Source organism: Populus nigra, chromosome 10 (assembly GCF_951802175.1).
Source record: "Populus nigra chromosome 10, ddPopNigr1.1, whole genome shotgun sequence".
NCBI classification, from domain to species: Eukaryota; Viridiplantae; Streptophyta; class Magnoliopsida; order Malpighiales; family Salicaceae; genus Populus; species Populus nigra.
This window is the reverse complement of record NC_084861.1, coordinates 7,434,097-7,446,074: the sequence shown is the minus strand read 5'-3', so window position 1 is coordinate 7,446,074 and position 11,978 is coordinate 7,434,097. Positions and strand designations below refer to the sequence as shown.

The following is an 11,978-nucleotide window of genomic DNA, read 5'->3' as shown; positions in this document are numbered from 1 at the left end:
GAAGGGAGAGAAAAATCAAAGCACATAAAATCTCAACGATTCCTTGTTTGATTATTTTTCACACTCATCGTTGCGTACGTGGCCAATACACAACCGGTTGTTAACTTGACTTCCCGCTGTCGTTAAGTGAGAGGAAAACGTTTGCTTTCGTTCATGGGCTTAACGAACAACTACGGCACATATTTTACTCTAATCTGAGAAAACATTTTAATGTTAATTGATGTTGTTTTGCGTGCTTGTTCTTCAAGGAATCATGCATTTATTTATTTATTTATTTATTTTTAAAGAGTCTTAATTTTGTTATCCCTTATTTTATATCATCCCCGACTTTCTTTAAAACTGAGAGCATGTTGCAAGTGGTGTTCCAAAGTTAACGGAAGGACTAACGGTGTAGCTAGACTTGAAGTACAGGGATTAAGATATATTTTTGATAAGGAACTCCTTCAGAAAAACTCAAGAGTACAGGGACTTCCGAAGTTCCAGGCTCGTTAATCCTTCGAATTTTGACAAAGGGGCTGTGCAGAGTAATAATCATCGAGTCACTTTCCCATCCCAACTCTTTTGTCCTTTTAGTGTGGTCTCTGGTTCCTCTTGTCCACGGGAACTCTCTCCTTCACATGCTCTTTTCCCCTTCCTCGCCGGTGTCTGGCGAATTTTAATGCTTTAAACTTTGAGACCTGCCGACTCCATACCCTTCTCTTCTTTTGAAGCCGAAGCAGACAGGCTTCTACTAGTATCATCAGCCTTCCTGCCTATAATGGACAAAACCCAACAAGTAATTGCACTGACCCAGCTGAGGAAATCAGTTGAAAAGCTTGGTTCTTCCACCGAGGTAGGTACCTTTCACATAATTCACCAACTCTAACTCGCATAGCATATACTTGCGCCTGTCCTTGTATGCATCGGTTCTTGATTTTCGGGGTTTGCATTTGTAGAAGTATGGGGACCCAACACTGGTGAGGTTCTTAATTGCAAGATCAATGGACCCAGAAAAGGCAGCAAAGATGTTTGCACAGTGGCTGCAATGGAGGGCTGCATTTGTTCCAAACGGGTCTATCCCAGATTCTGAAGTTCAGGATGAATTGAGACGAAGAAAAGTCTTTTTGCAGGGTCTGTCAAGGGATGGATACCCAGTGTTGCTCGTGAAAGCAAACAAGCACTTTCCCTCGAAGGATCAACTCCAATTTAAGAGTAATCACCCTGAGTCTTATAATTTTACTGTTTCTATTACAGTTGATTAATGATTATCTTGTACAAATTTCCATGCATGCTATTAAAGCTCGGTTTTAGTGGTTAAAATTCTGGTTTGATTGGTGTCATGGTACTTTCAATCTAGATTGTCGCTACGGCCCATGGTACATATAAAAAAAGTTGTGACATAAAGGTGGGAGAATGAGCAGGACTTTTTGGACTGTGTCACTTGTTTGCTGTCCGAGAATCATGGGGCTTTAATATAGCTAGACTTCTTGGTGCATGTTTCTTTTCAATTTCAATATTGGATGATTCCATCTGGTATTGTACTCGCTATATGCTGTAGGTGTTTACTGCCTAAAGGAAATTAAAGATGGCCTTTTCTAAAAGATGATGTTCTTATTAAATCTGTAATTATTTGAAAAGCTTCAGAAAATGGGACCCTTCAATAAAAATAATCGGAGCCGGGGCCAGTGACCAGAAAATCTCCAATCTGATAATCGCAAAACACTAAAGAGGAAATTTACAAAGGATGGCCAGATTATTTTAGGGTATGGCGGGCCTATTTGTATTCTGGTTGCCCCAAAAGAAACGTTCATTTTTAACATTTATTTTCAACAAGCAACTTTCTTGTTTATGTCTTATATCATAGAAATGTGCTAGTTAAACTTATGAATCACTTGACACAATTTTATTTTATAGTTTATTGGAGCAGGCACTTTCATTACTTGGTCTCATGGGTGAAAATTACTGCTTCTCAAAGATATTTCTTTCAAGTTTCTTTGTCCCCGTAGGCCTTCCTCTGGTCACCTATTGTTCTTCAAGAGTTTTATCCTAATCTGCTAATATCCTTCAGTAAATAAACTTCATATTTGTATTTTCATGCCCTTGGTGTTTGACCTGATAATGTTTCTTCAATTCCCACAACAGCTGATTCTGTATCCACAGCTATTTTGCTCAGGAAAAGTGAACAGGGGACTCCTGTCTTTTCATTGGAGGCCACTCTGAAGCTGTTCCATAGAATGCTAGTACATGAACGACCTCCCTTCCATCCCCCCAAAAAGCAGATAAATGTATAAAAAAATTCCGCACCCCACCACCCTATGTGTGTGTGTCAGGAAGGCATCTGTGCTTTTACTTTTTCCTCTCTTAGTGAACACGCGCACTATTTACACATGGATTGGTCAGAGGTGATTTTTGCTCGGAACTATGGTGTTACGTGTATAATGTATTATATTAACAATAACAGGATAAGTGAATTGAAATGCAGCCGTAGCTATCCATTCTGAGAGCAGCTTCAACCTGCTGTTCTCTGTATTTTCATACTAAGCCTAGGCTTACATTTAAAGGAAACAATAATTGGACTTGATAAACCGGCAAGTGAGCCTTCGACTTATTTTTGTTTTGCCTTTTCATGCAGAGTTTGTTGTTCATCTGCTTGACAAGGCCATTGCAAGGTACCATTTACTTTAAATAATGAATATGGTAAAAAAATTATGAATAGATGTTCCAGTATGGGGTCATTTAGAGGCATGGTTTAACAATTCAGGAGTGATTGTTTTGGGCTTGCCTTGTGTTATTTATTCTAATAGACAAAAGGATTCCAAGTTCTCTTTCTCTCGTATTAGATGTGTCCACAAATCTACAAATGAAGCATATTCTTAAACTAGATGGCTATTACTTGATGATTTATATATTTCGAGAAAGATGGCTTATTGCTGTGACTTTATGCTATTTGCTCATTGTATTATGTATTGATAGCATGGAAATGTTACTGGAAACAATGGTAATAAAATCAAAGCCATCATTGCTTTTGACAACTGTTCTTAAAACCACTGGCAAAGAGAATTTTGTTGTTTAAGTGACGTGTACAGTTGTGACAAGTAGCTTATGTATGGAATACATGTGGAATGATGGAAAAGAGGGTGGGCTAAAAGATTATTGTTTTCAATGCTAGACTAGAAGGGGTTGACATGAAAGGACACAAGTATTCTTCTTTTCTTATGTACTTTGAAAAAAAAGAAGAAAAGATTTACAACTTAGTTTTCTTCTCAAGTGATGGTTTCTATATCAACACATGCAGTGTTGGCTTCCTGAAGCAGTGCCAAGTCTATGTCCATTCAGATGAAGATCATGATATTCTAGATGATTAGATAAATTATCTTAATAGAATTTCAATTATATGCATCAGAAATTACTAAATGAACAAAGTGAGCAGAGGAGAAAATTTCGAATCTGAAATTTTATAATGTAAATGCATATACTTGAGAATTGCTACAAGCCAAGACTTGGAGGAAAAAAAAAAAAAGAATCCAGCAATTGCATGTTGTTCTGGGAAACTAAAGAGGCGGATTGAAATTAGTTGTTAAGTGTTCTTGCATGCTGATATATTACTTTGAATCTTCATTCCTGATGCAATTGCATGCTGTTCTGGGAAACTAAAGAGGCAGATTGAAATTAGTTGTTCAGTGCTCTTGCATGCTGATATATTACTTTGAATCTTCATTCCTGATTTCAACTCTGATCTGGTTACTCAGGAAACATGATTCTTCATTTCAAGTAAATATAATGCATTTATTACTTCTATATAACAGCCTCTTTTCCAAAATTGTTTTGTATGCCATAAAGAAGTATAATGTGTTTTCTGACCTTGTTTCAGCTCATTCAAAGGAAGAGAAATAGGAAATGAAAAGTTGATTGCCATACTTGATCTGCAGCAAATTGCATATAAGAACATTGATGCGCGTGGATTGATCACTGGATTTCAACTTTTGCAGGTAACTATTTCATATGAAATTTTGACCACTAAAATATATTCCATCTGCCAAATGGCAATTGAAAGGAGCCTAAGAGTCAGAGTTTGCATACTGAAAAGATAGCTTAACACTTTTAATATTGCATAGGAGATGGAGAATGAGGAAAATGAAAATTTTGGGTGATAATTGAGAGCTTCCCATATTTAACGAGTCTATTTGCAATTCCCTTATTGTCATAAAATGGTTATCAATTAAATGTGCATCGATACCAAAATACACTTGTAAACATTGATAACAAGGAGACAGCACAGGTTTCACCATAAAGTGTTTGCCTCTTTTTCGCGAGGTGCTGAAAGAAACAAAAAATTGCGTGTTGCCTAGATAAGGTAGCCTCAATTCAGGTATATGTAATTGAGGAGATGAGGGAATTAAACTTGGATTTTAGAACTGATTTCATGGAAGCTGATGCTCATTACATATCGTTTATGTCTGTTCTGTATAAGATATAAACTCTTCTTATCAATCTTAGTCTTGCATTTGATGAATGCCAAGTTATATTTATGCTTCAAGTGGGCGGTAATTTATGTTATTATCATGCCATGAGTGCTGGAGCTTATATGTTTTGCTTCTCTTATTGTTCCTCCGTGATATGCATCAAATGGTTTAAACATTCTAGTTCTGGTCTGGAATTTTGTTTGATAACTCTGTTCATTTTTCAGCACCTCAAACTTACTACATGTTACATATGATGTCTATTAAGCATCGAGGATAAATGCATACATTTGGAGTGCAATACAGAGAGCACATTTCACTAAAATCTGAATCCTCATTTCTTTAGTTTTAAAACTGCGTGTTTGGTCTGCTTGTACCATGTTTGTGCTGGTTCAGCTGGTCAGTAGCTTGATATACTTGGTTGTTTTGTTGTTACATATGGTTGTCATGGTTATTTTTCTGAATATATTCTTGTTGACTTCTAAGTTGAGTGAAGCTGGTGATGAAGGATGTAGCTTTATCTGCTAGTAAATCTTCTCTTATGAAAGAATGAAATCTTTTCCACATGCTGTCTCCTGTTTTCCCTAATAGGTATATTTTTCTAAAACGATCTCAAGTGAAACTAGGCATAAACTTTTAGAATGACCTGGGTTCTGATTCATACGTATTAAGTCAACTCAAAAGGACTTCTGTTCCATGAAGGGAAACATCAACTTTAGCTTATACCAAGTGATGCAACCTGCACTTAAAAGAAAGGCTTGGATTGACTTATGAAGAGTGGTGGGAGGAAACAAAAAAGAAACAGCTCAAGTATTTGCTCAGAGAGATGATCTCAAGACAATATTACCTTTGTAATTACCGGAATAACCTGGATAAATAAACCTGAAATGCTTCCTGGATTCATTGCCATGACTCTCTGACAATAGTAAATAAAGCAACTTAACAAAATTAAAAACACCTTTTCCTCCGAATCACTATGTATTCCTTTTTTTCCCGATAGGGAGATCTTCTTTCTAAAATTATACATATAAAATTTTTGGCATAATGTGAATATGCTAGGATATGTGTTTGGTTCCATGTTGAACACATTTTAGTCATATCAGAATAAAGTTTGCTTCAAAAACTTCTGTTACACAAGGTACAATCTGGTGGAGTATACATGGTTGATTGCTGACTGGGAAAAATTCATTACACTGTATGAATATCTAATTTTTTTAGAATTTTTTTCATGTAGGCTTACTATCCAGAGCGTTTGGCAAAGTGCTTCATTTTAAGTATGCCATGGTTCTTTGTTAGTGTTTGGAGGATGGTTTCTCGCTTCCTCGAGAAGGCCACATTGGAAAAGGTATCTTACATTGCTCAGACTCTACATCATTTAAAGTCTATAGACTCATAGACCCTTGGAATTATAAGTGGATATCATTTGCAAAAGCAACTTGCAGTGGATCTATATATATATATATATATATATATATATATATATATATATATATATATATATATATATATATATATATATATCACTGAGTGCTTGTGCCATTTTCTTAATTATACGTCTCGAGTCATAACTAAACCGACATTTTTCCTTCTATCGGAAGTGTTCCCTTTCATTCTTGCCAAAACATATTTTCACCCAACCCTTTCATATATATTGTCCGCATTGTTTTTGCGAATACTGTATGCTGAGTTTCTTAAAGACAGGCTCCCTAATACCTGTGATAGAAAAAGGAAAACAGTGATGTTATTGGTTAAACTCATGTGAATCTTTTTTGTGTTTGTAATTACAGTTGGTATTATGACTCGCTTTCTAGAACCAAAATTATTTTTTCAAGCTGGTTCTTCTTTTTTCTTTCCCGTGAATGGGTGGTACCTCCTCGGTGCATTTGTAGCGTGTATTCGCTTTGACTACCAAAAACAGAACAAAAAGAAACAGAGTTATTTTTGAAGTTAGCCAAGGATGATACATTGTTTAAGCTAATCTTCTATATTAAATTAGCTGGGTGGCTTGCTTTGTGGTGATGAATGCAGGTTGTGATAGTAACCAGTGAAGAAGAAAGAGATTTTTTTGTGAAGGAAATTGGTGAAGAAGTCTTGCCAGAAGAGTATGGTGGTCGAGCAATGCTTGTAGCTCCTCAAGATGTCACAGTGCCGCCGCTGGAGGGTTGATCCTCATCATGTATTGAAGGAGCTGCTACTGCAGAGGCAGCTTATACGGCTGCTATATATGGATGGATATTCACCATTGGATGGTTAGCTAATTTCAATTTAAAGCATGCTGGTCAGTGTTGAGCAGTCACATGCTGCGATGCCTGCAAGTTACAATTAAATTGATTTAAACATAAGATAAAACTTCAACAACCATCAATAGTGGTTGTGATTTCACTAGTATATATTGCTTTCAGCATTGCACTAACCACTATTGAGTATTGACAGTGTTTCCCAACTGTTTTCCAAAATATAACCTCAAGAAATCCTTACAATATTTAGCTTTCTTAGTTCATGTAGGAGTGGATTGGCTTCCCACAATATTATGCAAGAAAAGATTGTTCTGCTTTTTATTTATTTTATATATAAAAATATATCTCATATCCATTTTAAGGAAGCATGTATATTTTTTTTAAAATAATTAAAAGTTTTTTTTAATTTATTTTTTTAAAATTGCCACTGCAAAAACCATTTCAATACCGAATACAATGCTCAAAAATCATTTTCCATGGAACACAATTTCCAAAAGAAATTCCTTTCACGACAAACAAATGTTCCTCCATCATCGAATCTGATGGGGGGGGGGGGGGGGGGGGGGGGGGCGGCATATAAAAAATGAAAATATATAGAAATAAAATAAAGGAGGCAAAAGCCAACAGGAGACCAAACACCAATAAAACTCACAACCATCCTGTCATAAGTCAAAACCCATAACTCAAAACAACCCACAGGTTCCCCAACCCTTCTCGTCTCCTTCTGTCGGCCGCTTCTCACTTTACTGTTTCTCTCTCAAATCTCTGTCTCCAAAACATGGCAAATCTCGCTCACCCCGGTAGCCAAACCCACCTATTCACCAAATTCTCCCATCAACCCAAAAAATTCACACCTCCTTCAAGAATCCGCATGTCCCTTCAAGAAAACGCCCCCTCCCTCGCTGTGGTTGGCGTCACTGGTGCAGTTGGCCAAGAATTCCTCTCTGTCCTCTCTGACCGTGACTTCCCTTACCGTTCCATCAAAATGCTGGCCTCTAAGCGCTCTGCTGGCAAGCAGCTCACGTTTCAAGATAGAAACTACATGATTGAAGAGCTGACAGAAGATAGCTTTGACGGGGTCGATATTGCGCTGTTTAGTGCTGGTGGGTCCATCAGTAAGCATTTTGGGCCGGTGGCTGTGGACAAGGGAGCCATTGTGGTGGATAATAGCTCGGCTTTTAGAATGGAAGAAGGGATTCCTTTGGTGATTCCCGAGGTTAATCCAGAGGCTATGGAAGGGATTAAAGTCGGGATGGGAAAGGGCGCTTTGATCGCCAATCCGAATTGTTCAACTATTATTTGTTTGATGGCGGCTACTCCTTTGCATAGGCATGCCAAGGTAATGTAGTTTCAACATTAATCTAGTGTTTGGTTGTAAGTTTTGTATTGGGGACATCTTATGATCAATGCTTGAAAATGTTAATATATATATAGTCCCTTATTGATTAACATTTGACAAACATAAATTATTTTGTAAGACTTTGTAATTTGTACCGTGTAATGTGTTTATCTCTTCGTAGAATTTCTGTTTCCCTGATTTTCAATTACAAATAATTATCTTTAGCTAAGGGTGACTCAGTTCTAGAAATAAAAAATAATAAGAAAAGATAAAAAAGTTAAGGCTATATTTCAAGATGTAATTTTAGTGTTTTATATACATGCTGAAATTTAGAAGAAAAAAAAAACAGAAAGAAAAAAGCCTTGTGAGGTTCTTAGTGCTGGATTTTTGTTTGTTTGTGTGTGAATGCTAGCTAATCAATGGATGTGGCAGGTGCAACGAATGGTTGTTAGTACATATCAGGCAGCCAGTGGTGCTGGTGCTGCAGCAATGGAAGAGCTTGAGCTGCAGACTCGTGAGGTTTCTGTTTTCCATATAATCTTGTTATCTTCGATCAATATTTATGTTTAGCTGGGATTACTGGTTTTATTGCTTATCTTCACAAAGATGATTCCTTGTGTTTTATTTCGGTAAGGTCTTGGAAGGAAAACCACCAACTTGCAACATCTTTAAGCAACAGGTTTGTCTGTTCGTTATGCAATAACTGTAACTTTTTAATAAAAATTCCTTTATGTGCTATGAAAAGTTCAAACCTAACCTCTTGCTATGTTTTATTTACAGTATGCTTTTAACTTGTTTTCACACAATGCACCTATTCTATCAAATGGTTATAATGAAGAGGAAATGAAATTAGTTAAAGAAACCAGAAAGATCTGGGTAAGCTTTAAAGGCTATTTCTTTTATTGCACTGTTATATCTAATAAGATATATTATGGTCTAATCCTTTATAAAATGTTTCCATTTTTTTTTTTGGTCAATTTTTCAGAATGACATGAATGTTAAAGTCACTGCTACATGTATACGTGTTCCTGTCATGCGTGCACATGCTGAAAGTATCAATCTTCAATTTCAGCAGCCCCTTGATGAGGTAAGTCGCTCATTTGACCAAATACAAAACTAGCACTATGGAAGTTTTTATTTTGTTTTTGATATAGTTGAACTTATAAAGAAGATTTATGACTTGTATAAAATTTCATTTAGTAAAATTTCTTGAATGCACAGGATACGGCAAAAGATATTTTGAAGAGCGCTCCTGGGGTGGTGGTTATTGATGACCGAGCATCTAATCACTTTCCTACACCTTTGGAGGTATCAAACAAAGATAATGTTGCAGTTGGCAGGATTCGTCGTGATTTGTCACAAGATGGAAATAAGGGGTAAGACTAATTTGTGGGCCTTGAACTGTTTAATTGTTGTCTATCCTTTATGACAAAGTGTCACATTAATCGTTGGATGCCAAACAGGTTGGATATATTTGTCTGTGGTGATCAAATACGCAAAGGAGCTGCACTTAATGCTATTCAGATTGCTGAGATGCTGCTATAGTCTGCTCTTTTGCTTTGGTGGTGAGGTTCATTTGATGGATTATTCAATTTGGTGAGATAGGGTGGTTTAAAATGTTTTATATTTCTAGTCTCTTGACATGGATATTCGTTCTTGCATTGAGGTTGAAGAAATTTGAGAAGTTTTTGTAGTATAAGCATTTGGGTTTGTTATCTGGGCACGTGGTATTTTTCAGTTGATAGGGTATCTAACTTTTGCATTTGAAGTTAATTTTGTACCTTTATTGTAAACTTATGATAGCCTATGCAAGCTAGAAATTTTGTCAAGTATGAAAATAGAATCATAGGGTATCAGTCTCCAACATGCCATTATTTCTTATCAGTCTTCATCTTCTGGAATTAAGCACTAGAGCAACCATTTGCACGCAATGCTTGTCAGTCAGATTATATGTGATGTATCGAGCTTTACAAGGCATGCCATCAAATAGCCATGTATTTTTTTTTTTTTTAATAAAACACTAATCCGAGGAATTGATGCAACAAGTTCAGCAGCCATACCAAGGTTGAGGTATTTTACCCTTGCACTGTTTCATAGAATATGTGGTGTTTGGTACATGGCTCTATTTTTGGCTTATAAAACTATGACGATAAAGAGACCCTGATCACCATAACAAGATTGGGCAAATGCATTCATTAGTGTAACAATAGATTATTGTGCCGAAGACTTTGAAAAACTATGTTTAACGCTTGTACCAGACTAGTTGAGAAGTTAAAGAATGCTAGATATGATGGTTGGTGTTTGTTGTGTGTCTGCAACCATCACTGGTGTTTGGCTTTTGCGCTGAAATACAGTTTGTGGGAAATTACTGAAACATTTTAATTATCTTCCTTGCCTAGTATTAATGCAGTCAATTATTTAGGATTGCCACAATATAAGGAAGGGTGCGCGTAAGGTTATTTGCTCAGATAACCTTAATTTTGAATGTTTGCATTGGATTGGCAATCTGTTTGTCCTACGTAGGTGAGTTCACGTTGCCTAAGGTGTTTGCAAAATGTATGAAGGATCAGTGCCGTGCCATTGCAGAAATGTTGTCTGAAATGGCTGACATTTGAGAATTTATCTGGTTTACGGGGAAGTATTTATTTGATAAATTGGGAATAGTTGAAGATAATTATGATTATCCCCTTGCGAAACTAGGAACGTTGATGTTGCCGAAGGGGATGAAGTCGAGAATGAAGTGGATGGTGGGATCTAGATGCTCAGGGTATCCATCTACAATGTTCACTGTTCCCTAGTTAGTTGGCAGTTGCTTGTCCGCACGAGAAGTAGAGCAGGGGGGAGTCTAGTTCACGCAGGCGGGTTCCCCCCCCCCCCCCCCCCCCAATCTGGTTTGTGCTATAGATTAGTCCTGCTTTTGTTTTTGAATGCATGGAGCAGCGACTTAAGATTGCTGGTTGGATTTGTGGTCGGAGTAACATGCCTCGGCCATTTTAGAGCAGTTCCTATTTGGTGCATTACCTGTCAGGATGTCCTCCTGATTGTGATTCTCTCATTTCTAATATGTTAGATTATTCACTTGTATTTGTTTCCTGATGTTTTTCCACAATCATTGGTTGAGAGTAGGTATTACGCGTTACCCTTTAATCACTGAACGGATTCTGGAGAATAGAGTGCAATTTATGTAATTAGATGGGGCAAGCCAGTTTGTGCCTAGACCAGGAAAACGAAACAGGGAACTTTGAGGTTACTGCCTAGCTAACTATCCTCAGCCAGTTCTATTTACCTTCGACGATTGATTGTTTCCTCGGGAACAAATCTTCTTGGATGTTCAAAGCTGGAGTTCCGTGAAAATCCTGGAATTCTCAGGGGATTGTTTATGATCTGTGGAAACCTTGGCCTGACAGTTACCTTTGTTGGAGATAACATGAATTCTAGGTATAAATTTACCAGGCAAGAGAAGTTGCGTCAAGGGAATATTTGGCTGATGGTGGTTCTCTCTCTAATATTAGTGCTTAAGAGACCGTTTGAGATTCATGATGGCAAATGTAATAATGCAAAAGACAATACAATAAAGAGGGGATGCCATTTTACTCCATCTGCAGTCTAAAAGCAGATGATGATGATTATTATAGTACAGAAGAAAGTGTGAGTGATGCATAAATCATTGGCTTGAGAGATATAAAGCTTTTTGGAATTGAGTGTGCCTGTCTACTTTCCCATAGCACGAAGTTAACGAGAAGGTGCTCAGCGGACAAGCAGACCAGACTAATTGGATAAGCGACATCCAACTGCTTCCCATACAAGTTGTCAGTTTTCCGAAGCTTATTACGAGTTGCCTTGATAATCCCACCACTCGTTTTTGGTCAATCCTTGGATGATCCTCTGCTTCCATGGCAAGGGAAGTAGAAAGCTACTTTTGGATTTCTGGGGCTACTTTTTTCATGGAATATACAATATAGT

General features: G+C 37.1%; 2 protein-coding genes across 2 annotated transcripts; both read left to right on the top strand.

The window, feature by feature from the left end:
• Nucleotides 1–450: 450 nt before the first annotated feature.
• Nucleotides 451–6,852, top strand: LOC133705681 (sec14 cytosolic factor). The gene is made up of 6 exons (XM_062131023.1): nucleotides 451–832; nucleotides 936–1,191; nucleotides 2,612–2,648; nucleotides 3,851–3,968; nucleotides 5,674–5,784; nucleotides 6,468–6,852. The coding sequence occupies exons 1-6, from the start codon at nucleotides 758–760 to the stop codon at nucleotides 6,603–6,605; spliced, it is 735 nt and encodes a 244-aa protein (XP_061987007.1). The 5' UTR covers nucleotides 451–757; the 3' UTR covers nucleotides 6,606–6,852.
• A 412-nt stretch (nucleotides 6,853–7,264) lies between these two features.
• On the top strand, nucleotides 7,265–9,844 carry LOC133704159 (uncharacterized). The gene is made up of 7 exons (XM_062128922.1): nucleotides 7,265–8,015; nucleotides 8,448–8,534; nucleotides 8,650–8,694; nucleotides 8,796–8,891; nucleotides 9,001–9,102; nucleotides 9,237–9,391; nucleotides 9,479–9,844. Exons 1-7 carry the CDS (start codon nucleotides 7,455–7,457, stop codon nucleotides 9,558–9,560), a joined length of 1,128 nt encoding a protein of 375 aa, XP_061984906.1. The 5' UTR covers nucleotides 7,265–7,454; the 3' UTR covers nucleotides 9,561–9,844.
• The last annotated feature ends 2,134 nt before the right edge of the window (nucleotides 9,845–11,978 follow it).